The 27,149-nt window shown below is 51.4% G+C and overlaps 1 protein-coding gene across 2 annotated transcripts in view; it reads left to right on the top strand.

Moving 5' to 3' along the window:
* CLIP2 (CAP-Gly domain containing linker protein 2) overlaps nucleotides 1–27,149 on the top strand; it is a 112,806-nt gene that overhangs the window by 40,340 nt on the left and 45,317 nt on the right. For both annotated transcript variants that reach the window (XM_030796058.1, XM_030796057.1), the window contains exons 3-6: nucleotides 8,189–8,745; nucleotides 21,367–21,491; nucleotides 23,927–24,140; nucleotides 24,797–24,994. In XM_030796058.1, coding sequence (XP_030651918.1) covers nucleotides 8,189–8,745; nucleotides 21,367–21,491; nucleotides 23,927–24,140; nucleotides 24,797–24,994 — 1,094 coding nt within the window. The remainder of the gene's footprint in view (nucleotides 1–8,188; nucleotides 8,746–21,366; nucleotides 21,492–23,926; nucleotides 24,141–24,796; nucleotides 24,995–27,149) is intronic.

Here is a 27,149-nt window from a genome sequence, read left to right as displayed (position 1 = left end):
AGAAACGGGGTTTCGCCATGTTGGCCAGGCTGGTCTCGAACTCCTGGCCTCAAGCCATCTGCCTGCCTTAGCCTCCCAAAGTGCTGCAATTACAGATGTGAGCCACTGCATCCGGCTATTTTTTATTTTCTATTATTTTTACATTTTTGTAGAGATGAGATCTCTGTGTTGCCCAGGCTGGTCTTGAACTCCTGGCCTCAAGTGATCCTCCTGCCTCAGCCTCCTGAGTAGCTGGGACTACAGGCTTGAGCCACTGTGCCTAGCTTCCTCTTGGTGTTTCTTTTTTTTTTTGAGATGGAGTCTCGCTCCCGTCACCCAGGCTGGAGTGCAGTGGCGTAATCTTGGCTGACTGCAACCTCCACCTCCCAAGTTCAAGCGATTCTCCTTCCTCAGTCTTCCGAGTAGCTGGGATTACAGGCATGCGCCACCATGCCTTGCTAATTTTTGTATTTTTAGTAGAGATGGGGTTTCGCCATGTTGGCCAGGCTGGTCTCGAACTCCTGACCTCAGGTGATCTGCCTGCCTTGGTCTCCCAAAGTACTGGGATTACAGGTGTGAGCCACCACGCCCAGCCCAGTGTTTCTTAATTGATTCATTTTTTGTTGTTCCCTATTCCTCTTCCCCCACCCCCAGGCCACCGTGCCCTGTGCTGGATGTGGGGATGCTCCTGAACTCTGCTGTGTCACCAAGAATCACATCATAAACACTGTCCCACATAACCTGGACAAATAATGTTTTAAAGATTGCTTAATAGTCTGAATAATGTGACCATAATTTATGTAACTGCTCCTCAGTTTGGAGGCTCTTAGATTCAGTTTTTTATTTTTGTGAAGATCAAGATAGTGAGTCAGTTTTTCCCTTTCTAAATTATTTCCTTGGGAAATAGACTAAAGAGTGCATTCCTTATTTTATTTTTTCTTTTAAAACATATTAGATTTCTGGCTGGGCACCATGGCTCACACCTGTAATCCCAGCACTTTGGGAAGCCGAGGTGGGTGGATCACCTGAGGTCAGGAATTCAAGACCAGCCTGGCCAAAATGGCAAAACCCCGTCTCTACCAAAAATACAAAAAATTAGCCAAAGATGGTGGTACACGCCTGTAATCCCAGCTACTCGGGAGGCTGAGGCAGGAGAATCACTTGAACCCGGGAGGTAGAGGTTGCAGTGAGCCGAGATCATTCCACTGCACTCCAGCCTGAGAGACAGAGTGAGACTCCATCTCAAAAAAAAAAAAAAAAAAAAAATTCAGGCCAGCCTCTGAGCCCTGAGAAGGAGGCATAAATGAATTAGGAGTGATTTCTTCTGTGGAATTGCTAGACTGGGGGAAGGATGAGCCAGAAGAGCAATGGGGGTTTGCAACCTGAGTGCATGGGTGGTTGCAGGGCCTCCTGAGATGTGGAGGATGGTGGAGGAGCTTTGGCAAGAGCTAAGGAAGGAGGTCATGTGGGTTCAGGATGTTGGGTGTGAGGTCCTGGAGGAGGCAGGTCTTGATCCTGACTGAGGTGAGCAAGAGGGGATCAATTTGTTTCTTTCTTTCTTTTCTTTTTTCTTTCTTTCTTTCTTTCTTTCTTTCTTTCTTTCTTTCTTTCCCTTTCTTTCTTTCTTTCTTCTTTCTCTTTCTCCTTCTTTCTTTCTCTCTCTCTCTCTGTTTCTTTTTTTTTTTTTTTTTTGAGACAGAGTCTCACTCTGTCTCGCCCAGACTGGAGTGAGTGCAGTGACGTGATCTCGGCTCACTGCAGCCTCTGCCTCCCAGGTCCAAGTGATTCTCCTGCCTCAGCCTCCCGAGTAGCTGGGACTACAGATGCCTGCCACCACGCCTAGCTATTTTTGTGCTTTTTTAGTAGAGATGGGGTTTCACCATGTTGGCCAGACTGGTCTCGAACTCCTGACCTCAGGTGATCCACCCGCCTCAGCCTCAAAGTGCTGAGATTACAGGTGTGATCCACCATGCCCCGCCGGGATCAGTTTCATTCTACATCTTACTGTGTCATTTGAATCATTTACAAGGAGAATGTATTTGTGTCTTAAAGAAAAAAATGTGGTCACATGTCGGCAGTAGCTGAAGCTGTAGCAGTTGGTAGATTATGCAGTGGGTGGGGGGGGGGCACCGTGTAGATCGGGGTCCCCTGCTACTGATCAGAGAAGAAGGTTTGTTGTTGTTGGATTTTTTTGTTTTGTTTTGTTTTTTTGAGATGGAGTTTCGCTCTTTTGCCCAGGCTGGAGTGAAGTGGTGTGATCTCAGCTCACCGCAACCTCCGCCCCCCCAGGTTCAAGTGATTCTCCTGCCTCAGCCTCTCGAGTAGCTGGGATTACAGGCACCTGCCACCATGCTGGGCCAATTTTTGTATTTTTAGTAGAGACGAGGTTTCACCATGTTGACCAGGCTGGTCTCGAACTCCTGACGTCAGGTGATCTGCTCAACTCGGCCTCCCAAAGTTCTGGGATTCCAGGCATGAGCCACTGTGCCCCGTGTAATTTTTTTCTCAGAGGCAGTGTCTCCCTATTGCCCAGGCTGGATTGCAGTGGTGGGATCATGCCTCACTGCAGCCTAGAATTCTCTCTCTCTTTTTTTTTTATTTTTATTTTTTAGAGGTGGGGTCTTGCTATGTTGTCCAGGCTGGTCTTGAACTCCTGGCCTCAAGTGATCCTCCTGCCCTGGCCTCCCAAAGAGCTGGGATTACAGGCACACACCACCATGCCCCACCAGGGTGATGAGTTTTAGATAAAGCAGTCAGGAAAGGCTTCTCTGAGGAGGTGAGGGAGCCAGCTCTGTGACTTTCTGGGGCAAGAGGTCGTGGGAAATACCCACACCCACATCATTCGAGGTGGAGCCCTCCCCCCTCCTCCCCCGGGTCCCACATTTTGGGTTCCTTCCTCAGTTACGCACGTGGTGTGGCAAGCTGAATTGTAGTTGCTGGCATCCCCACTCCACCCCTTTGCCGAGCCCCGTTTGGCCACGCCTCTTGTCCACAGTGTCTGACACAGGGTCTGGCACCTAGTAGGTCCTCAGGAAGTGGGGTCCCTCCTGATGAGATTGAGCAGGAAAAGACCAGTCCCCACCTCCCCAGGCTGGGCAGGACCCGCGTCCTCGCAGGCGGAGGGGAGAATGCGTCATCTGGGCGCCCTTTTTATCCCCACCGGCTGCAGGACCACGCCACCAGCTGCAGCCACCCTGCACCATATCCTTAGGCCCTTGTCATGCTTTGAACTTGAAAATTGCAGTAAATTCCTTTGTGGCTCTTGTCCGGGCAGGAATCACTGTCTAGGGAATAAATCAACTGCATGTAGGAGGTTTATTTTAATTTTTTTTCTTTTTTTTGAGACAGAGTCTTGCTCTGTCACCCAGGCTGGAGTGCAGTGATGCGATCTCAGCTCACTGAAACCTCCGTCTCCTGGGCTTAAGCGATTCTCCTGCCTCAGCCTCCCAAGTAGCTTGGATCACAGGCACCTGCCACCATGCCCAGCTAATTATGGTATTTTTAGTAGAGATGGGGTTTCACCATGTTGGCCAGGCTGGTCTCAAACTCCTGACCTCAGGTGATCCACCCATCTCAGCCTCCCAAAGTGCTGGGATTACAGGCATGAGCCACCTTGCCCGGCCTATTTTAATTCTTTTGGAGATGAGGTCTCGCTCTGTTGCCCAGGCTGAGTGCAGTGATGCGATCATGGCTCACTGCAGCCTCCACTCCCTGGGCTCAAGCAATCCTCCTGCCTCAGCCTCCCGAGTTAGCTGGGACTACAGGAGCGAGCCACCATGTCTGGCTAATTTTTGTATTTTTTGTAGAGACAGGGTCTCACTGTGTTACCCAGGCTGGTCTCAAACTCCTGGCCTCAAGCGATCCTCCTGTCTCAGCCTCCCAAAGTGCTGGGATTACAGGCATGAGCCATGGTGCCCAGCCTCATGTGAGGTTTAAGTCTGTGTTGCTGGGCCCACCTGGAAGTCAGTAGTGGCTCTTTGCCTTCGCGGGGGTTTGCTGGGGAACTCAGAGGGCAGTGAGGCCCAGGCTGTGCCCACAGGGAGCTCCCAAACAGCTTGCCTTTGGCCTGCGAGGATATGGACCGAGGAAGCGCCTGTTAACCAGGTTTCAAAAACTCCATTGTATAGACATCGGCTTCCCTGGGAGGAGACACAGGACATGGAGAATGTCAGTGCTGGAAAGGACCCTAGCTATTTCTGACCTAGTCCTTTGTTATGTCATGGGGAAACTGAGGCGTCCATCTGGGAAGGCACAGGCTTGGCTTGCCCTGGCCAAGCCAGTGTGGCACTGATGACTCCCTGGAGGGATAGGGAATTTCCTGTGGTTTCCCAACTGCAGGAAGCTGAAAATGTCTCAGCATGCATGGAATTTGATGAGGGTTTTGTCCCTGTGTTGCGGGGGCAGCCGAGAGTCCCACTACTAAGAGGAAGAATGAAGCGAAGTACCACGTGCAGTTGCCATGGGCTCGTGGCTTGGATTTTTGCAGCTGTTGAAACAACTGGTCCCTGGGCCTGTGACCCCTGGGAGGGGAGGGAGTCAGGGAGAGATTACCTGAGGGTCCGCCTGGGCCCGGACAGCTGGGGACAAGGACAGCTGAGCAGGCAGCTTCTCACCAAGAATAGCCATGCTGGGTCACCTTCGACCTGGGCACCCTTCTCTGGGCTCTAAGCACAGAGGGCAGGTAGAAACAGACATTAACTGGGCTACAGCGGTTCTGTTCAGTTAGCAGAGGTCACAGAGCTCTCTCTGCATAGGAAAGTGCCCTAGAAATGGATATGGGGTAGGAGCTGGCGCCTGCCAGGCACCCACTGTGCGTGTGGTCAAGAGGGAGGGTTCTGGCTGGGCGCGGGAGCTCGCACCTATAATCCTGGCACTTTGGGAAGCCAAAGCAGGAGGATCGCTTGAGGCCAGAAGTTTGAGACTAGCCTGGCCAACATGGCAAAACCCCGTCTCTAATAAAATACAACAACAACAAAATAAGAGCCTGGGGTGCTGGCACGCACCTGTAATCCTGGCTACACTGGAGGTTGAGGCATAAGAATTGCTTGAACCCGGGAGGCGAAGATTGCGGTGAGCAGAGATTGCGCCATTGCACTCCATCCTGGGGACTCCAGCCTGGGCAACACAGTGAGACTCTGTCTCAAAAAAACAAAAGAGGGAGGGTTTTGAAGCCAGACTAGCTAGGTGTCCTACTCCGTCTGGGTAACCTTACCCTCTGTTTCCAAACCTGCAAGGTAAAAATATGATGTATTCTTATAATGAATAGCCCAGCGTGGTGGTGCATGCCTGTAATCCCAGCTACTCAGGAGGCTGAGGCAGGAGAATCACTTGAACTCGGGAGGTGGAGGTTGGAGTGAGCTGAGATTGCACAAGTGCACTCCAGCCTGGGTAACAGAGCGAGACTCTGTCTCAAAAAAAAAAAAAAAAGTGCCCTGTCCATTGAGGAGCATGCAGTTGGCACTTCATAAATGCATCTGCTATTTTAATTATTTTATTTTGTTATATATTTATTTTTTGTAGAGACAGGGTGTTGCTATGTTGCCCACAATGGTTTTGACCTCCTGGGCTCAAGTCATCCTCCTGTCTCAGCTTCCCGAGTAGCTGGGATTACAGGCTGCACCGCAGCCCCAGGCTTATTTATTTATTTATTTTTAAGAGATGGGGGTCTTGCTGTGTTGCCCAGGCTGGTCTTGAACTCCTGGGCTTAAGTGATCCGCCTACCTTGACTTCCCAAAGTGCTGGGATTACAGATGTGAGCCACTGTGCCTGGCTCCTTTCCCTTCCGTCCCCTCCCCTCCCCTCTTTTCTTTTCTTTTCTTTTTTCTTTTCTTTTCTTTCTTTTTGTCTTGCTCTATCACCCAGGCTGGAGTGCAATGGTGCCATCTTGGCTCACTGCAACCTCCACCTCCTGGATTCAAGCAATTCTCCTGCCTCAGCCTCCCAAGTAGCTGGGACTACAGGCATATGCCACCATGCCCAGCTAATTTTTGTATTTTCAGTAGAGATGGGGTTTCCCCATGTTGGCCAGGCTGGCCTTGAACTCCTGACCTCAAGTGATCTGCCCACCTCGGCCCCACAAAGTGCTGGGATTTAGGCATGAGCCACCGTGCTCAGCATGAGACTGGGTAATTTACAAAGAAAAAGAAGTTTAATGGACTCACAGTTCCATGTGGCTGGGGAGGCCTCACAATCATGGTGGAAGGCAAAAGGCATGTCTTACATGGCGGCAGACAAGAGAATGAGAGCCAAGCAGAAGGGGAAACCTCTTATAAAATCATCAGATCTCGTGAGACTTATTCACTACCATGACTACAGTATGGGGGAAACCACCCCCATGATTCATTAAGCTCCCACTGGGTACCTCCCAAAATGTGGAAATTATGGGAGCTACAATTCAAGATGAGATTTGGGTGGGGACACAGCCAAACCAAATCAGTCCTGCTGCCTATTGTCTGGGAGCTCAGGTGAAGCTCAGGTGAAGCACCTGATATCTCTGAGCCTCAGTTTTCTCGTCTCTGAAATGGGGGCAGTTGGGGATCAGAGTTATCGTATGTTAAGCTCTTAGCACAGAGTCTCATGCAAGCCTGTGATTACTATGGTTGTTTTTGTTTGTTTGTTTTTTGTTTTTTTGTTTGTTTGTTTGTTTGTTTTGAGATGGAGTCTTGCTCTGTCACCCAGGCTGGAGTGCAGTGGTGCTGTCTCGGCTCACTGTAACCTCTGCCTCCCGGGTTCAAGCAATTCTGTCTCAGCCTCCTGAGTAGCTGGGATTACAGGCGCCCACCACCACATCCGGCTAATTTTTTTTGTATTTTTAGTAGAGATGGGGTTTCACCATGTTGGCCAGGCTGGTCTTGAACTCCTGTCTTCAGGTGATCAGCCCACCTCAGCCTCCTAAAGTGCTGGGATTGTAGGCATGAGCCGCCGAACCTAGCCACCCTTCCACTTTCCGGGGTCTGTGGACCCTGAGGCCTTAGGCTGGGCTGCAGCTTGGGGAGGGGAGAGAGGGGGAGGCCCAGGAGAGAGTTAGGAGGGTTTTCTTTTCTGTCCCAAGAGAGACAGAAGGGGACATCTTTATGCAAGAAGTCTGTGGCTGTGTCCGTCTATTAGGAAATAGGCTGGTAGCCTTTTGTGGGCCCTGTAACTGTCTGAGGGTGAGGATGGGGGTCTTGGAGACCACTTGCACAACACCTAGGTCCCATATAGGGGCCACAGGGGGTCTCGGGTCAACAGCTGAGGGCCTGAGCCCACCCAGTGGGGAGGTGGCTTGTAATCCTTGAGAATGGGTTCATCCCTGGCCCAGGACTTGCAGTTTCCTTGAGAAGTGGAAAGCCATTGCTTCTTTTTTTTTTTTTTTTTTTTTGGTCTTTTTAAAGATGAAGTCTTTCTCTTTCCCCTAGGCTGGAGTGCAGTGGTGTGATTTCAACTCACTGCAATCTCCACCTCTCAAGTTCAAGTGATCCTGTCACCTTAGCCTCCTCAGTAGCTGGGATTACAGGCACCTGCCACCACACCCGGCTAATTATTTTATTTCTAGTAGAGATGGGGTTTCACCATATTGGTCAGGCTGGTCTCGAACTCCTGATCTCAGGTGATCCGCCTGCCTCGGCCTCCCAAAGTGCTGGGATTACAGGCGTGAGCCACCGTGCCCGGCCTGGAAACGTTGCTTCTGAGGGCGTACTTTCCTGGGGATGCTCTGGAGGGCTGGAAGAGTAGGGGGAGACCTGAGGAGGACCTGCCCAAGACCGCACAGCCAACCATTCCTGCCTCGGTTTCCACGGCAAGACCTTGTCTCTACAAAAAATACAAAAATTAGCCCAGTATAGTGGCAGGTGTCTGTGGTTTCAGCTACTCGGGAGGCTGAGGGAGAGGATCGCTGGAGCCCAGGAAGTCAAGGCTGCAGTGAGCCACCATATCGCCAATACACTCTAGTCTGGGTGACAGAGCAAGACCCTGTCTCAAAAAGTAAATAAATGGGTTGGGTGTGGTGCCTCACGCCTATAATCCCAGCACTTTGGGAAGCTGAGGCGGGCGGATTACTTGAGGTCAGGAGTTCGAGACCAGCCTGGCTGACATGGTGAAACCCCATCTCTACCCAAAAATACAAATCAACCACCTCCCAACCCTAGACTCTGTGCTCCTGGGGCCACCCAGGGACCAGCCCCACGCCAGCCCTAACAGCCACCTCTTTCCCTTTCCCTCTCCTCTGCAGGCTCCCCGCTGCACAAACAGTCATCCGGACCCTCCTCCTCCCCGGCCGCAGCTGCTGCCCCCGAGAAGCCGGGCCCCAAGGCGGCGGAAGTGGGGGATGACTTCCTGGGGGACTTTGTGGTGGGCGAGCGGGTGTGGGTGAACGGCGTGAAGCCAGGCGTGGTGCAGTACCTGGGAGAGACGCAGTTCGCACCGGGCCAGTGGGCCGGCGTGGTGCTGGACGACCCGGTGGGCAAGAATGATGGCGCGGTGGGCGGCGTGCGCTACTTCGAGTGCCCGGCCCTCCAGGGTATCTTCACGCGGCCCTCCAAGCTGACCCGGCAGCCCACGGCCGAGGGCTCGGGGAGTGATGCCCACTCCGTGGAGTCGCTGACTGCCCAGAACCTGTCATTGCATTCGGGCACGGCCACGCCCCCACTGACCAGCCGCGTCATCCCCCTGCGGGAGAGCGTCCTCAACAGCTCCGTGAAGACCGGCAACGAGTCGGGATCCAACCTCTCAGACAGCGGCTCTGTGAAGCGGGGCGACAAGGACCTGCGCCTGGGGGACCGCGTGCTGGTGAGTGCGGGCAGTACTGGGCTCTGGGCCCAGCCTCCCTTCATTCCCCTGCTCCGCCCCACTTGGCAGAGCTGGAACCCCCCCTGGGCTGGGCAGGGTGGGGACTCGAAGGGGGCTCGGACAGGGTCCAGCCTGGGACACCTATTCCTTATCAGGACCATACAGAGTGACAAGAGAGACAGGTAATGTGGGCTCTGGAGACTGTTGCTGTGTGACCCTGGGCAAGTGCCTTAAACTTTCTGGGCCTCACTCTTTCTATCGGTAAAATGGGATTTTTTTTTTTTTTTTTTTTTGAGATGGAGTTTTGCTCTTGTCGTCCAGGCTGGAGTGCAGTGGCGTGATTTCAGCTCACTGCAACCTCCACTTCCCGGGTTCAAGCGATTCTCCTGCCTCAGCCTCCCTAGTAGCTGGGATTACAGGCACGTGCCACCACGCCCAGCTAATTTTTGTATTTTCAGTAGAGACGGGGTTTCACCATGTTGACCAGGCTGGTCTTGAACTCCCGACCTCAGGTGATCCACCCACCTTGGCCTCCCAAAGTGCTGGGATTACAGGTGTGAGCCCCCGCGCCCGACCAAAATGGGAATTTTAATTGTACTTCAGTCATAGTTGGAGATGCATTAAAACGTATCACTCATTTAGACAGTGCCTAATACTAAGTACCCATACATTTTGGCTATTATTGATATTATCTATTGATCCAGCTCATCCACATGCATGTGCCAGGCATGTACTGGAAAAGGCTGCGAACTGGAGTTCTCAAGACCCCTGGTCCTGGCCGGGCACAGTGGTTCATGCTTGTAATCTCAGCACTTTGGGAGGCTGAGATGGGAGGGTCACTTGAGCCCAGGAGTTCAAGACCAGCCTGGGCAACGTAGTGAGACCCCATCTCTAAAAAAAAAAAAATACAAAAAAAATTAGCCAGGCATGGTGTCATGGCCCTGTACTCCCAGCTACTCAGGAGGCTGTGGTGGGAGGATGGCTTGATCCTGGGAGGCAGAGGTTGCAGTGAGCCAAGATAGTGACACTGCACTCCAGCTTGGGTGACAGAGCCAGACCCTTTTTCAATAATAATAATAAGGCCGAGCACGGTGGCTCACACCTGTAATCCCAGCACTTTGGGAGGCCAAGGCGGGCAAATCACCTGAGGTCAGGAGTTTGAGACCAGCCTGGCCAACATGGCGAAACACCATCTCTACTAAAAATACAAAAATTAGCTGGCTGTGATGGCGTGTGCCTATAATCCCAGCTACTTGGGAAGCTGAGGCAGGAGAATCATTTGAACCCAGGAGGCGGAGGTTGCAGTGAGCTGAGATCATGCCACTACACTCCAGCCTGGGTGACAGAGTGAGACTCTGTCTCAAAAAAGCAATAATAATAATAATAATAGTGGTTATAACCCCTTGCCCAGGGCCAGGAAGTGCAGACACCTTATCAGTTACAACTCGAGTGATCAGTGTTGTTGAAGTTGAGAGAATTGGGTCACTGGAGCTGACAGCTTCCTGCCAGGGACCCCTCTTCTCCACTAGTCCCAGCTGTTGGGGCCAGGTTGGAAAGGGGACAGTGACCCCCAAGTCTTCTAGAGTCTGAATACAGCAGTGACCTGGGTTGGTGGTGGTCAGGTGGACGGGACAGGGCTGTGTCTTGCTGTCCAACCAGGCTGTGGTGGCCTTGGGCTAACCCTGCACCTGGGACCACAGCGTTGGGAAGAGACTCATAGGGTACAGGGAAATCCTTGATACGGCCTTCTGGGCCTGGGGTGTGAGGAGCTGTCGGTGGGGCAGGGATTCCCTGTATCCAGTCTGCAAGGCTTCCTGGGGAAGGTAGTTGGTCGTTCCAACCCGAGGTGGGGGAGCACAGGCTTGGAGCTCCAAAGCCGAGTGGAGAAGGGCAGGGGGTCTGGGGACCCAGAGCAGGGATCCCCAAAGGGTATTGCTGCCTGGGGTCCTCCCTCCCTGCTCTGAGAACCTGGCAAAGGTTTCTCCTGGAGGTTTCTGGGAAGAGCCTTTGGGGTTGTGGGTAGGGGAGCGAGAGGAAATGTTTACACCCATGGCCCCGTTGAATCCTCAAGCCTGTGCTGTGATGCTGTGATGTGGTTTTATCATCCTCACTTTATGGATGGGGAAACTGAGGCTCAGGGAAGTTTTGTTTGTTTGTTTGTTTTTTGTTTTGTTTTTCTAGTCTCACTCTGTCGCCAGGCTGGAGCGCAGTGGCGCGATCTCGGCTCACTGCAACCTCCACCTCCCAGGTTCAAGCAATCCTCCTGCCTCAGCCTCCCGAGTAGCTGGGACTACAGGCACGCGCCACCACGCCCTGCTAATTTTTTGTATTTTTAGTAGAGATAGGGTTTCACCATGTTGGCCAGGATGGTCTTGATCTCTTGACCTGCCCACCTCGGCCTCCCAAAGTGGTGGGATTACAGGTGTGAGCCACCGTGCCCAGCCTCAGGAAAGTTTAATAACTTGTCTGAAGTGACATGTGACAAGTGCCTACCCACTGTTCACTGAGCTGTATTTCCTCTCTGCCCTGGCCAGGGTGAGGGCTCTGCTTTTTTTTTTTTTTTTTTTTTGGAAACAGGGTTTTGTTCTGTCGCCCAGGATGGAGTGCAGTGGTGCAGTCATAGCTCACTGCAGCCTCAAACTTGGACTCAAGCAATCCTCCTGCCTCAGCCTCCCAAGAAGCTGGGACTACAAGCCCATGCCACCATACCTGGCACCATGCCTTTGCTAGCCTGGTTCTCCTGGACAGAACTTCCCCTGGGTGACCTGGTAGTGAGCGTGGCCAGATGTGGTCCCTGTCCTCCAGCCACCTCCAGCTTACAGGAGAGAGACCACGAGGCCAGTGATCGCAGACATCAGTGTCTCCCTACAGAGTCTGCCAAGTGTGCTGTGGTGCTCTCAGAGCCTGGCCTGGTGGGGAGGCTGCCCCGAGGAATGGTGTGAGGGCAGAACTTAGGGAATGGCCTGGCATTGGCCTAGCAATGTGGGGCCAGAGCATCGTGCCAGGAAGAGACCCATGGCCTGAGAGACTAGAGAAACTGTGAGAAGAGGCCCGGTGCGGTGGTTCTCACCTGTAATCCCAGCACTTTGGGAGGCTGAGGCAGGTGGATCACCTGAGGTCAGGAGTTCGAGACCAGCCTCACCAATATGTTGAAACCCTGTCTCTACTAAAGATACAAAAATTAGCCGGATGTGATGGCACGTGCCTGTAGTCCGAGCTACTCGGGAGGTTGAGGCAGGAGAATTGCTTGAACTTGGGAGGCAGAGATTGTAGAGAGCCGAGATCACGCCATTGCACTCCAGCCTGGGTGACAGAGCGAGACTCTGTCTCAAAAAAAAAAAAAAAAGGAAACTGAAAAGAGCAGGGAGGCTGAGTGGGCAGTGGGGGAAGCCAGGGAACGATCACACCCCAGAGGCTGACCTGGGTGACCCCACAGGGCCAGGGACCTGGGATGGAGCCAGGGCTTTGCTCTAAGAGCTGAGGTAGCTGTGGAAGCTGCAGCCGTCTGACAGGTTCATGGGTTAAGGACATCACACCTGCTGCTTTGTGGGGATGGGATCGGAGGGGGCAAGAGTGGAGCAGGGGCCGGGCGTGGTGGCTCACACCTGTATTCCCAGCATTTTGGGAGGCCGAGGTAGGCGGATCACTTGAGGTCAGGCGTTCAAGACCAGCCTGCCGAAACCTCACCTCTACTGAAAAATACATGGTGGCCAGGCGTGGTGGCTCACACCTGTAATCCCAGCACTTTGAGAGGCCGAGGCAGGCGGATCACGAGGTCAGGAGATCGAGACCATGGCGAAACCCCGTCTCTACTAAAAATACAAAAAATTAGCCTGGTGTGGTGGTGGGTGCCTGTAGTCCCAGCTACTCGGGAGGCTGAGGCAGGAGAATGGCGTGAACCCGGGAGGCGGAGCTTGTAGTGAGCCGAGATGGTGCCACTGCACTGCAGCCTGGGTGACAGAGCGAGACTCTGTCTCAGAAAAAAAACATGGTGATGGGCGCCTGTAATCCCAGCTACTCAGGAGGTTGAGGCAGGAGAATCGCTTGAACTCAGGAGGCAGAGGTTGCAGTGAGCTGAGATGGTGTGGCTCCACTCCAGCCTGGGCAACAGAGCAAGACTCCATCTCAAAAAAAAAAAAAAAAAAACCCACAGTGGAGCAGGAACGGCAAGGCCCAGGAAGGAGGCTGGACTCCTGGACCCCTGCACCATCCTGTCCAAGGAACTTGTTTTGGGATCGTCACTCTGCTCTTCCTCCTGTAACTCCCAGGAAAGCCAACCCCATCCAACAGGACCTGGGCAAACGGCTTAGTCTCCCTGACCTGTCTCCGGGGTCTGAGGGCACCTAATGGGGGTGGGTACAGCAGGGAAATCAGGCCCAGGTCTGTGATATTGGGCAAGTCACTTACAGAGCCTCATCCTCATTCATTCATTCATTCATTCATTCTCCATGTGTCCGTTCAGCAAAATGGCCATGGCCCAGCACTCTTGTTTTGCTTTATGCTTTTTTGGGGAGCATTAAGAGAGCTGATGACAGCCGGGCATGGTGGCTCACGCCTGTAATCTCAGCACTTTGGGATGCCAAGGCAGGCGGATCACTCAAGGTCAGGATTTGGAAACCAGCCTGGGCAACGTAGCAAGACCCTGTATCTACTAAAAATACGAAAAAAAAAAATAGCCAGGCATGGCGGTGCATGCCTATGCTCCCAGCTACTAGGGAGGCTGAGGTGGGAGGATCACTTGAGCTCAGGGGGTCAAGGCTGCAGTGAGCCATGATCGGACCACTGCACTCCAGCCAGGGCAACAGAGTGGGACGCTGTCTTAAAAAACAAAAGAGAGAGAGAGAGAGAACTGGTGGACGTGAGGATGAGTCATAGTCTGCAAGGAGCTATGGCTGTGCACAGTCTGACTAATGTCATGGGAGTGCCCTGGGCGTGGGCCTGTGACCCTGTTGGGGCAGAAAGTGGAGGCTCTGGGGGTTACTGACCAGCCCAGATTGCTCCCTTGATTGGGGAGCAGTAGGTTTAATCCGTTTCATCCCACCTGGCATTCCCCCTGCACCTGCTCTCCCTGCAGGGAGTGGGAGCTTCTGACCATCTCGGGGTGTAGTGTGCAAGAGAGGGGCATGAGATGGGCACTGCCACTGCTCTAGAAGTGTCTGCTAAGCCCTGGCCTGTCTGCAGGGTTGGCAGCAGCAAGGGGTCTGGGCTACCTTGAGCTTGACTTCTCAGTCTTTAAGTAGATTGCATCCTATGGTTGAAACACTGCTTTCTGGGGGGGCATACCTCACATTAGGCACTGTGCCTAGCACGGTTTTTTTTTGAGACAAGGTCTTGCTCTGTCACTCAGGATGGAGTGCAGTGGTGCAGTCATATCTCACTGCAGCCTCAAACTCTTAGGCTCAAGCGATCCTCCTGCCTCAGCCTCCTGAGAATCTGGGACTATAGACGTGCACCACCATGCCTGCCTAATTTTTTTAATTTTTATTATTATTTTTTTTTTGTAGAGATGGGGGTCTCGCTATGTTCCTCAGGCTGGCCTCAAATTCCTGGCCTCAAGCGATCCTCCTGCCTCAGCCTCCCAAAGTGCTGGGATTACAGGCATGAGCCACTGAGCCCAGCCTAGTTGACGATTTAGGCTAGGGAAGAGACAGGACATTCCAGGTTGGGATTACAGAGCAGAAGGATCCAAGACTGATTATGTAGACAGAGCGGCAGAGACCTGGTGCCAGAGAGGAGGGGCTGAGAAAGCAATCCCACCTGAAGGCCAGAGACCAGAGAGAACAACCCAGACTCACAGACAGGCCTCCATGGCAGAGACACCAGGGCCCTACCCAAGGAGGAGACAGAGGAGGGTGGGATCTGGTCTGGAATCAAGCCCAGCTGGGATTGAGAAGGCCACAGAGTGTAGTAAGAAGAGGTCCACCTGTCTCTTTCACTCCCTGGCTACCCTGAACTTCAGTCTCTTCTTCCATGAATGTGGTAACAGTACCCGCCTCATGGAAATGTCAGATTTGGAATTCTTGTCTTTCATGTGCCAGGCACATGTAGTTGGCCCTGGGAGATGGTGGGACAAGAGCTAGTTTTAATTGGGGAGCTGGATTTACTTAGGCACACTGAGGCATACTTGGGGTGTCAAGAGAAATTAACATTTTATTTATTTAACTTTTTTTTAGACAGAGTCTTGCTCTGTCGCCCAGAGTGGAGTGGAGTGGCGTGATCTCGACTCACTGAAAACTCTACCTCCCGGGTTCAAGCGATTCTCGTGCCTCAGCCTTCCAAGTAGCTAGGATTACAGGCGTGCGCCACCCACCTGGCTAATTTTTGTATTTTTTTAGTGAGACAGGGTTTCTCCATGTTGCCAGGATGGTCTTGAACTCCTGGCCTCAAGTGGTCCACCCACCTCAGCCTCTCAAAGTGCTGGTATTACAGTGAGTCCAGAAGTAAAATGAAATTAACATTTTAGAAAGTCATAGGCCAGGCATGGTGGCTCATGCCTGTAATCCCAGCATTTTGGGAGGCTGAGGTGGGTGGATCACCTGATGTCAGGAGTTCGAGACCAGCCTGGCCAACATGGGGAAACATGGGGAAACTCCATCTCTGCTAAAAGTACAAAAATTAGCTGGGCATGGTGGCAGGTGCCTATAATTCCAGCTACTCAGGAGGCTGAGGCAGGAGAATTGCTTGAACCTGGGAGGCGGAGGTTGCAATGAGCTGAGATCCTGCCATTGCACTCCAGCCTGGGCAACAAGAATGAGACTCTGTCTCAAGAAAGCAAGAGAGAGAGAGAGGAAGAAAGAAATATTTAGGTTCAGATAAACATGGTAAATAAACATACACATTTATTTTCAATCCCTCCTGAATTTGCACTAGAATAACACTGAAGAGATGTTTGGGTTTTTTCTTTTTTTGAGATGGCTTCTTGCTGTGTTTTCCAGGCTGGAGTGCAGTGGCATGATCCTAGCTCACTGCACCCTCAAACTCCTGGGTTCAAGCGATCCTCCCAACTCATCCTCCTGAGTAGTTGGGACTACCAGTGTGTGCCATCACACCCATCTAATTTCTTAATTTTTTTTGTAGAGAGGGGTCTTGCTGTGCTGCCCAGGTTGGTCTTGAACTCCTAGGCTCAAGCAATTCTCCTGCCTCAGTCTCCCAAAGTGTTGGGATTACAGGTGTGAGCCACCACATGCAGCTATGAAGATAAATTTTTTTAAAAAGAGCTAGTGGTAGGAGAAGAGGAGAAGCAATCAGTGTCCATCCAGAAACCCTAGATGTTCAGTAACTGGCCACATGTTGGCCTCTAGAAATGAGGCTGCCATTGGGGCCAGGAACAGAATTGGTTTAAAAGTCTTTAGATGCAGCGGGGCACAGTGGCTCACGCCTATAATCCCGGCACTTTGAGAGGTCAAGGTGGGTGAATCACTTGAGGCCAGGAGTTCGAGACCAGCCTGGCCAACATGGTGAAACCCCATCTCTACTAAAAATACAAAAGTTAGCTGGGTGTGGTGGCGCACGCCTGTAATCCGAGTTCCTTGGGTGGCTGAGTCTGGACAATCACTTGAACCTGGGAGGCAGAGGTTGCAGTGAGCTGAGATAACACTGCTGCACTCCAGCCTGGGAGACAGAGTAAGATTCTCAAAAACAAACAAACAAACAAAAAAAGACTGGCCATGCATAGTGGCTCACACTTGTAATCCAAGCACTTTGGGAAGCTGAGGTGGGAGGATTGCTTGAGCCCAGCAGTTCCAGACCAGCCTGGACAACAGAGTGAGACCCTGTCTCTACAAAAAAAATAAAAAATAAAATTATTCAAGTGTGGTGTCACATGCCTGCAGCCCCAACTACTCAGGAGGCTGAGGAGGGAGGACTGTTTGAGCCCCGAAGTTCGAAGCTACAGTGAGCCATGAATGCACCACTGCACTCCAGCCTGGGTGACAGAGGGAGACCCTACCTCTAAAAACAAAACAAAACAAAACAAAACAAAAACAAAAACACCTTAGATCCCCTGCCCCGTCCCCGTTCCTGCCTTGCCTGGTGACTACTCGTTACCTGGTCGTTCCCTTTGCCTGGTGACTGTTCCCCTTGCCTGGTGACTGTTCTTCTAGCTGATGTCTGGTATGGACACTTGGTCTCCTGAGAGGATGACAGAGAATTATTGGATAGAGGGATCCCAGGCAGGAGGGACTGAAAAAGGTACATGAAGTGAACATGTGTATTCTTTTTTTTTTTCTTTTAAGACGGAGTCTCACTCTGTCGCCCAGGCTGGAGTGCAGTGGTGCGACCTCAGCTCACTGCAAGCTCCGCCTCCCGGGTTCACGCCATTCTCCTGCCTCAGCCTCCCGAGTAGCTGGGATTACAGGCACCCATCACCACGCCCTGCTAATTTTTTGGTATTTTTAGTAGAGATGGGGTTTCACCGTGTTGGCCAGGCTGGTCTCGATGTCCTGACCTCGTGATCCGCCTGCCTCGGCCTCCCAAAGTGCTGGGATTACAGGCATGAGCCACCGTGTCCGGCCAAACGCGCTGTACTCTCAGTCCCCCTTACCTCCATGGGGCTCCCTGAGCCCTGGTGGCCCATGCCTACTCCCTCCACAATGGAGATTACAGGAAACTTCTCTGGAGAAAACAGCTGGTCCTCTGAGAAATAAGAGAAGGTGACACAGGCATTAAATATGAACAAAACCGCCACTGAATATGTGAGTATGAATATTCATGAGCATGAATATTCATGTTGTATAAATATTCAGTGAACAAAAAGCTCTGGGAAATGAAAAATATCACAGAAATAAGAAACTGCACAGAAGTGTTAGAAGATAAAGATAAGAAAATATTTCAGGAACTAGAACAGAAAGGAAACAGCCCAGGGGCGGGGGCTCACACCTGTAATCCCAGCACTTTGGGAGGCCAAGACAGGCGGATCACTTGAGGTCAGGAGTTCGAGACCAGCCTGGCCAATATGGTGAAACCCCATCTCTACTAAAAATACAAAAACTAGCCGGGCATGGTGGTGGACACCTGTAATCTCAGCTACTCGGGACAATGAGGCAGTAGAATTGGGAGGCAGAGGTTACAGTGAGCCGAGATCATGCCACTGCACTCCAGCCTAGGGAACAGAGTGACTCCATCTCAAAAAAAACCAAAAACAGGAGCCAAAAGAGAAGAACATTAGAGAACCTATTTACAGAAAAGGGGAATGGAGAAAAAGGAGGGGGGAACGTCAAATAATTAATTCAAGAAAATTCCCCAGATTGATAAGGGTGTTTCTTGATTGAAAGGGCCCCTGGGAGCCCAGGACAGCGGATGGAAAAAGGCTCACATCAAAGCACCTCATTGTTTCTGGGCGACGTGGCTCATGCCTGTAATCCCAGTGCGTTGGGAGGCTGAGATGGGAGGATCCCTTGAGCCCAGGAATTTGGGATCAGCCTGGGCAACATACTGAGACCCTGTCTCTTAAAAAAAGAATGAGGGGGCCGGGTGCGGTGGCTCATGCCTGTAATCCCAGCACTGTAGGAGGCTGAGGAAGGAAGATTGTTTGAGGCCAAGAGTTCAAGACCAGGCTGGGCAACATAGTGAGATCTCATCTCTACTAGAAAATGTTAAAAATTAGCTAGGTATCGTGGTGTGTTCTGTAATCTCAGCTACTTGGCAGGCCAAGGCAGGAGGATCACTTGAACCCAGGAGTTCAGGCTGCAGTGAGCCATGATCGCACCACTGCACTCCAGCATGGGTGACAAAGTGAGGGCCTGTCGAAAGAAAGAAAAGAAAAGAAGGAAAGAAAGAAAAAGAGAGAGAGAGAAGGAAGGAAGGAAGGAAGGAAGGAAGGAAGGAAGGAAGGAAGGAAGGAAAGGGAAGGGAGGAAGGGAAGGAAAGGAAGGAAGGGAAGGAAGGAAAGAAAGAAAGAGAAAGAGAGAAAGAGAGGAAGAAAGAAAGAAAAGGAAAGAAAAGGAAAGAAAAGAAAAGAAAAGAAAAGAAAATATTTTGGCCAGGCACAGTGGCTCACGCCTGTAATCTGAGGCAAGCACTTTGGGAGGCTGAGGCAAGTGGATTGCCTGAGCCCGGAAGTTTGAGACCAGCCGGGGCAACGTGACGAAACCCCATCTCTACAAAAAATACCAAAAACAAACAAACAAACAAAAAAAATAGCCAGGCATGGTGGCCTCTGCCTGTAGTCCCAGCTGCTTGGGAGGCTGAAGTGGGAGGATCGCTTGTCCAGGAGGCCAAGGTTGTGGTGAGCTGAGATCACGCCACTGCATTCCAGTGTCAAAAAAAAAAAAAAAAAGAATAAAACATTTTCAGATATAGAAAGCTCGAAAATTTACCTCCTCGTGCATCTTTTCTTAGAAAGCTGTGGGAAGATGTGCTCTACTGAAATAAGTAGTAAACCAGCCGGACGTGGTAGCTCACACCTGTAATCCCAGCACTTTGGGAGGCCGAGGCAGGCAGATCACCTGAGGTCAGAAGTGCGAGACCAGCCTGGCCAACATGGTGAAACCCCGTCTCTACTAAAAATACAAAAATTAGCCGGGCGTGGTGACAAATGCCTATAATCCCAGCTACTCCGGAGGCTGAGGCTGGAGAATCGCTTGAACCTGGGAGGCGGAGGTTTCAGTGAACGGAGACCGCGTCATTGCACTCCAGCCTGGGCAACAGAGTGAGACTCCGTCTCAAAATAAATACACAAAATAACATAAACTGAAATAAGTAGTAAACCAAGAAAGAAGAGGCAGGGGATCCAGAAAACAGGATCGAGCCCAGGACAGAGGTGAAACGGTTGACAGGAGACTCCAGTCCAATGGCCGCACTCCAGAGAGGCCAGCAGCCAGCTGGGAGTGGGTCCCGGGAGAGACATCTTCAGGAAGAACTTGATAAAATTCCCAGTGCCTCTGAGCATCTTGGCAGGAGATTTAGACTATTGAAAGAGTTGGGGTTGGATTAGTATTGAGACTATTAAAACTAGGCAGACAGGCCAGGTGCAGTGGCTCACACCTGTATCCCAGCACTTTGGGAGGCCAAGGCAGGTGAATGGTGGTGCACGCCTGTAGTCTCAGCTAATCAGGAGGCTGAGGCAGGAGAATCACTTGAACCCGGGAGGCGGAGGTTGCAGTGAGCTGAGGTCGTGCCACTGCACTCTGGTCTGGGCGACAGAGTGAGACTCTGTCTTAAAAAACAAACAAAAACAAAAACAAAAAAAACAAAAAAAAACTCTAAGCAGACAATCATCAAAGATAGTTATTTATAGGAAAAAAATTTCTGGAAAGGAAATGTAACTGCAATACATCATCCTCATCTATGAGTACTATCTACTTAGTCATAGTACTGCAAGCCTGGAGTCAGATCAAAATTTAGATACAGAATACAAAAATTAGCTGGGCATGGTGGTGCGCACCTGTAGTCCCAGCCACTCGGGAGGCTGAGGTGGGAGAATCAACACTGTCTCAAAAAAAAAAAAAAATTAGATATGGACCAGGTGTGGTGATTCACACCTATAAATCCCAGCTCTTTGGGAGGCTGAGACAGGAGGATTGCTTGAAGCCTGGAGTTCGAGACCAGCTCAGGCAACATATCATGACCCTGTGTCTACAAAAAATTTTTAAATCTTAGCTGGGTGTGGTGGTACATACCTATTGTCCCAGCTACTCAGGAGGCTGAGGCAGGAGGATTGCTTGAGACCGGGAATTTGAGACCAGCCTGGGCAACGTAGCAAGATCCTGTGTCTACAAAAAATTTTTTAAAAACTTAGCTGGGTATGGTGGCACACACCTATAGTCCCAGCTATTCAGGAGGCTGAGGTGGGAGGATTGCTTAAGCCCAAGAGTTTGAGGCTGCAGTGAGCTATGATTGTACCATTGCACTCCAGCCTAGGCAACAGAGCAAGACCCTATCTCAAAAAAAAGGTAGAAAAAGAAAAACTGCTTTTAGGGTTACCATTTATTGAAGCTCTAGTATATATTACACACCGTATATACAGTACTTAATTCTCACAAAAACCCCCCTTTTTTTTTTTTTCTTTTTTGAGTCAGAGTCTCGCCCTGTTGCCCAGGCTGGAGTGCACTGGCGCAATCTCGGCTCACTGCAACCTCCGCCACCCAGGTTCAAGCGATTCTCCTGCCTCAGCCCCCTGAGTAACTGAGATTATAGGTGCCCACCACCAGGCCCAGCTAATTTTTGTATTTTTAGTAGAGACAGAGTTTCACCATGTTGGTCAGGCTGGTCTTGAACTCCTGACCTCAGGTGATCTGCCCACCTTGGCCTCCCAAAGTGCTGGGATTACAGGCATGAGCCACCATGCCCAGCCCTGAAAACCCTTTTACAGATGAAGATGCTGAGGCTCAGAGAGGTTAGATAACTTGCCTAGGCGCACACAGCTTCTAAGTGACAGAGTTTGAATTCAGGTCTGTGTGTCTGTCTTCAAAGCCTGTGCCCTTGCCTGTGTCAGCCCTGGGAGGCACTGGTTAACCTGTCTCCATCTCAATCATCCTTAGGTGTCTCTCCCTCCCCACTCCTGGCTCCCGTGTCCTCTGCATGCTGGAAGGGATGGATGGGATAAGCCTGGGCTGGGTGCCCCTGCCATCTCTGCCTGTGCCACTGCATCCTTTAGACCTGAGTCTCCCTGTGTGCCGACAGGTTGGCGGGACGAAGACTGGCGTGGTGCGGTATGTGGGGGAGACAGACTTTGCCAAGGGCGAGTGGTGTGGCGTGGAGCTGGACGAGCCCCTTGGGAAGAATGATGGGGCGGTGGCGGGCACCAGGTATGGTGGGCTTCTTCTGGGGAGTATGGGAGGGGGCTTCTCTCCCCAGGGTGGGCGCAGGGGATGGAGATGGGACACTGGAGGAAGCGAGTGTCCAGCATGTAGTGTCAGACACCATAATATAAGTCCTTTCCCATTCCCTCCTTCCCAACAGCCCACTAAGCTGGGTAGTGGGATTATCATCCCATTTTACAGATGAGAGTATGGAGGCCAGAGAGGTCATTGTTCAAGGTCACACAGTCACAGGCAAGCACCAAGAGAATCTGTCCCCGTGTTCTCTTCTTTGTGTCACTCATGTCTAAGTGGGGTGGGAGCCCTCAAAAAGGAGAGGGAGGCTGGGCGTGGTGGCTCATACCTGTAATCCCAGCCTTTTGGGAGGCTGAGGCAGATGGATCACTTGAGATCAGGTGTTCGAGACCAGCTTGGCCAACATGGTGAAATCCTGTCTCTACTAAAAATACAAAAAATTGGCTGGGCATGGTGACACACGCCTGTAATCCCAGCTACTTGGGTAGCTGAGGCACGAGAATCACTTGAACTGGGGAGGCGTCGGTTGCAGTGAGCCAAGATCGCACCACTGCACTCCAGCCTGGGTGACAGAGTGAGACTCTGTCTCAAAAAAATTAGCCAGGTATGGTGGCACGCACCTGTAGTCCCAGCTACTTGGGAGGCTGAGACATGAGAATTGCTGGAACCCGGGAGGCAGAGGTTGCAGTGAGCTGAGATCACGCCATTGCATTCCAGCCTGGGCAACAGAGCAAGACTGTCTCAAAAATAAAAATTAAATAAAAAAAAAAAGAAAGGCGAGGCAGCAGTCCCTGTCATCTGGCATTGGGGTCCCCTGAATGACACATGAAATAATCAGACAGTGCCCAGCGCTATATGGCCAGAGGCAGGCCTCACAGATGGGTTCCAGGTCTCACACCATCTCTGATGAAAAGGAATTGACTGCTGGCGTTGCTGGTTTAGGAGGATCTAAGGCTGTGTCTGGGCTCATGGTAGGTGGGGGAGTGATGTGGTAAGTGGACCATGTCTGTCACGGGTGTGGACTAAGGTGAGGCCACCTGAGTCCCTGTGCAGTCCCTGGAGTGGATTCTGGCCTGAGTCCCTGTGCAGTCCCTACACTGGATTCTGTGGTTGAGATGAGGCTGACTGCTCTGAGCAGGAGTGGTCACCATGGCACAGGGGAAGAGCTAGGCTTGGACCAGGCCTTGAAAGAAGGTAGGTTTTCCTTTTGGAAGAGGCTTAAGAGAGGCTATGCTAGGCAGGGGCTGAGAGCACAGTATGAACAAAGACCTGGAGGTGGGAAAAGGCAGAATGGGGTGGCAGTTGCAAGTGAATCAGAAGCTGGATGGGGGCTAGGCATGGTGACTCACATATGTAATCCCAGCACTTTGGGAGGCTGAGGCTGGAGGATCACTTGAAGCCAGCAGTTAAAGACTAGCCTGGACAATATAGCAAAACCCCATCTCTACAAAGATACAAAAATTAGCTGGGCGTAGTGGCACACACCTGTGGTTTCAGCTACCTGGGAGGCTGAGGTGGGAGGATTGCATGAGCCCAGGAGGTTGAGGCTGCAGTGAGCTATGATTGCACTGCTGCATTCCAGCCTGGGTAACAGAGCCAGACCTTGTCTCGAAAGAAAGAAAAAAACTGGATGGGCCCAGTTCTCATGGTCCAGTGTGGAATCCGTGACAAGAGAGGTCTTGGGGGAAGACGAGAATCCAGGGTTCCCATAACAATGCTTTGCCTTCCTGTTTGCGAGATGAATGTTTCTTTTGACTCACTTTTGCTTTCAGAATTCAGGGGTGGGTTGGACAGCAGTCCCCATCCCACCCCAAGGTTTCTTTTTCAAGCTTTTGTTTCTCTATGCAGGGACTCTGTGGGCAGACAGCTGATGGGCATCCTTCATTCTGGGAATGGTCTGAGGGTAGCCTGAGAGTGGGGCTGCAGCTGTGGCTGGGGTCTCTGAAGAGTCTGTGGGAGCCAAGCTTAGTGGGCGTTGGAGCCCAGCAGACTGGAGGACCAGTCTCAGCTTTGCTGCATAACCAGCTGTGTGACTGTGGGCAAGTTATTTAACCTCTCTGAGCCTAAATTTTCTCATTTGTGAATGTAGATAACTTTGGGGGATGGAAATGAGCATTCATTTAAAGAGACTGGCACAAAGTGGGTCCCAGTAATTATTTCCTACCTCCAAGAGTATCCTCATTGGCTGTTTACAGCTGCAGAGACTCTCAGACCCTACTCACCTATATCCTTTTTTTGAGAGTCCTATCTTTCCACCTGGAAGATTTCCACCTTGGAGTGTCTTTCCACATGGGCCCCAAGGAAGTGTCTTTCTCTCTTTCTGCCAGGCTCTGAAGAGGCAGAGGAGGCAGGGGAGGCTCCAGGCTTTGGGGCCGTGACAGCAGCTTGGGTCTGTCCTGCTTCCACAGGTACTTCCAGTGCCCACCCAAGTTTGGTCTCTTCGCACCCATCCACAAAGTGATCCGTATCGGCTTCCCATCTACCAGCCCAGCCAAGGCCAAGAAGACCAAGCGTATGGCCATGGGTGTGTCAGCACTGACCCACAGTCCCAGCAGTTCCTCCATCAGCTCCGTCAGCTCTGTGGCCTCCTCCGTGGGGGGTCGGCCCAGCCGCAGTGGCCTGGTGAGGGTGGGGCTGCAGAAGGGGATTCTCTGGTGTGCATTTGGGAGGGGTGAGGATGTACAGAGATCCAGGTGTTCTGGTCTGCCCCTGACTTACTCTAGTTTCAGTTTGGATTTTTGAATAAAGAAGAAAGTGCATATCTTTTAATAGGGAAAATTGAGCCATTTACATTTATTGCTATTTTTATATAACTGATTTATTGGAAGCCTAAGCCTTTCTCTGGAAGTTAAGGAGTGTTATACAGATGCAGGGCAGGGAGTTCAGGAAGGTTGGCATCAAACCCTGGATGAAGGGAAAAGAGGAGGCTGCTTGGTGGCTATGGGCAGAGGGCATTCCGTTCAAACCCAATCTAGGGTTGGAGGTTCCTCCTGTCCCAGGAAAAAGTGACCAAAGTGAGGGAGTCAGAGGCTCTGGCTATCAGGAGCTGACTCTCCTGAGATGGGGAGTTTCCTGAATCTCAAACATCAAGATTCCCTGCAGGGTGAGTCAGCAGGGGCCAGGATGTCAGAGTACTGGCAGGGGAAGAGCAGGACCCTGGGAGTCAAGGCACTTGGGCTCCCACCTGCTGCATTGCTGTAGGTTAGGCTGGACAGAGCCAGCCTGCCCTGCAGTGCTTCAGATCCCTGAGACCCGCCTGCACCCACACCTTCCTGCAGCTCACAGAGACCTCTTCACGCTATGCCCGCAAGATCTCGGGCACCACGGCCTTGCAGGAGGCACTGAAGGAGAAGCAGCAGCACATTGAGCAGCTGCTGGCCGAACGAGACCTGGAACGCGCTGAGGTGGCCAAAGCCACAAGCCACATCTGCGAGGTGGAGAAGGAAATCGCCCTGCTCAAGGCACAGCATGAGCAGGTGAGTGGCAGGTGGGGCTAGGAGCAGAGCTTCTCCAGCCAGCCTCCTAGAGTTTCACCCACTCAGAGCGGAGACCCTGGAGGGGTGGTGCAGAGAAATATGAAGATAACACAAGCAGTACCTCTCCCCCGCTTTCCAGAGATAAGCCTCAGTGACCTGGTGAATTTCCTTCCAGTCTTTTCTGCCTAGGTATAAGGATACATACACCTACTTTCAGAATCTGGTTACAAGCTTATATATCCTGCTTTTTATTTATTTATTTATTATTTTTCTTTCTTTCTTTCTTTCTTTTTTTTTTTTTTTTTTTGATGGAATCTCGCTCTGTCGCCCAGGCTGGGGTGTAGTGGTGCAATCTCGGCTCACTGCAACCTCCACCTCCTCGGTTCAAGCGATTCTCCTGCCTCAGCCTCTTGAGTAGCTGGGATTACAGGCATGTGCCACCATGCCCAGCTAATTTTTGTACTTTTAGTAGAGACGGGGGTTTCACCATGTTGGTCAGGCTGGTCTCAAACTCCTGACCTCGTGATCTGCCCGGGGCCTCCCAAAGTGCTGGGATTACAGGTGTGAGCCACTGCAGGGCTTTTTATTTTTTTTTTTTTTGAGACGGAGTCTCACTCTGTTCCCCAGGCTGGAGGGCAGTGGTGCAATCTCAGCTCACTGCAACCTCCACCTCCCAAGTTCAAGCGATTCTCCTGCCTCAGCCTCTCAAGTAGTTGGGATTACAGGCACCTGCTACCAAACCAGGCTAATTTTTGTATTTTTATTAGAGATGGGGTTTCACCATGTTGGTCAGGCTGGTCTGGAATTCCTGACCTCAAGTGATCTGCCTGCCTTGGCCTCCCAAAGTGCTGGGATTACAGGCGTGAGCCACCATGCCCAGCCCTGCTTTTTTATTTTTTTAAAATATTTTTAATATAGGGATGGGGTCATGCTGTGTTGGTCAGGCTGGTCTCGAACTCCTGGCCTCAGGCAATCCTTGGCCTTCCAAAGTGCTGGGATTACAGGTGTGAGCCACTGCACTTGGCCTAACCTGCTTTTCTTCCCCCGCTACTTACTATACTGCAAGCATTTTCTAGGTCCTGGCAAATTCCTCATCATTCTTATTTTTTTTTTTTTTAATTTTTTTTTTTAATTTTTTTTTTTTTAGAGATAGGGCCTTGCTTTGTTGCCCAGGTTGGAGTGCAGTGACACCATCGTAGCTCCACTCCTGGGTTCAAGTGATCCTCCCACCTCAGCCTCCTGAGTGGCTGGGACCATAGGTGCATGCTAACACATCCAGCTAAATTTTGTATTTTTTTGTGGAGACGGAGTCTTGCTATGTTGCCCAGGCTGGTCTGAAACTCCTGGCCCCAAGTGACCCTCCCACCTTGGTCTCTCAAAGCACCGCGATTATAGGCATGAGTCACCGTGCCCTGCCTCTTCCCCGTCTTGATGTCTGCATTGCTGTCTATCACAGGCTTTGTCCTTACTGACATCTGACGTGACTAGTCCCCTGTTGTTTAGATTATTTCCAATTTTTCACTTTTTTTGAGACAGAGTCTCCCTCTGTCACCCAGGCTGCAGTGCAGTAACATGATCTTGGCTCACTGCACCCTCCGCCTCCTGGATTCAAGCAATTCTCCTGCCTCAGCCTCCTTAGTAGCTGGGACTACAGGTGTGTGCCACCACGCCCAGATAATCTAATTTTTGTACTTTTAGTAGAGAAGGGGTTTCACCATGTTGGCCAGGCTGGTCTTGAACTCCTGGCCTCAAGTGATCAGCCCGCCTCAGCCTCCCAGTGTACTGGGATTACATGTGTGAGCCACCGTGCCCGGCCAATTTTTCACTCTTCCTACATATCACTGCAATAAATTTTTTTTTTTTTAATGTATGACTGTCTACATTTCAGGTTTCTTTTTTTTTTTTCTTTTTTGAGACGGAGTCTTGCTCTGTCGCCCAGGCTGGAGTGCAGTGGTGTGATCTTGGCTCACTGCAAGCTCCGCCTCCTGGGTTCATGCCATTCTCCTGCCTCAGCCTCCCAAGTAGCTGGGACTACAGGCACCCGCCACCACGCCCAGCTAATGTTTTTTGTATTTTTAGTAGAGATGGGGTTTCACCGTGTTAGCCAGGATGGTCTCAATCTCCTGACCTTGTGATCCGCCCGCCTTGGCCTCCC

Source organism: Nomascus leucogenys, chromosome 17, assembly GCF_006542625.1.
Source record: "Nomascus leucogenys isolate Asia chromosome 17, Asia_NLE_v1, whole genome shotgun sequence".
NCBI lineage: Eukaryota > Metazoa > Chordata > Mammalia > Primates > Hylobatidae > Nomascus > Nomascus leucogenys.
Note: the sequence above shows the minus strand (reverse complement) of the source record. Positions and strands in the feature narration are given on the sequence as shown.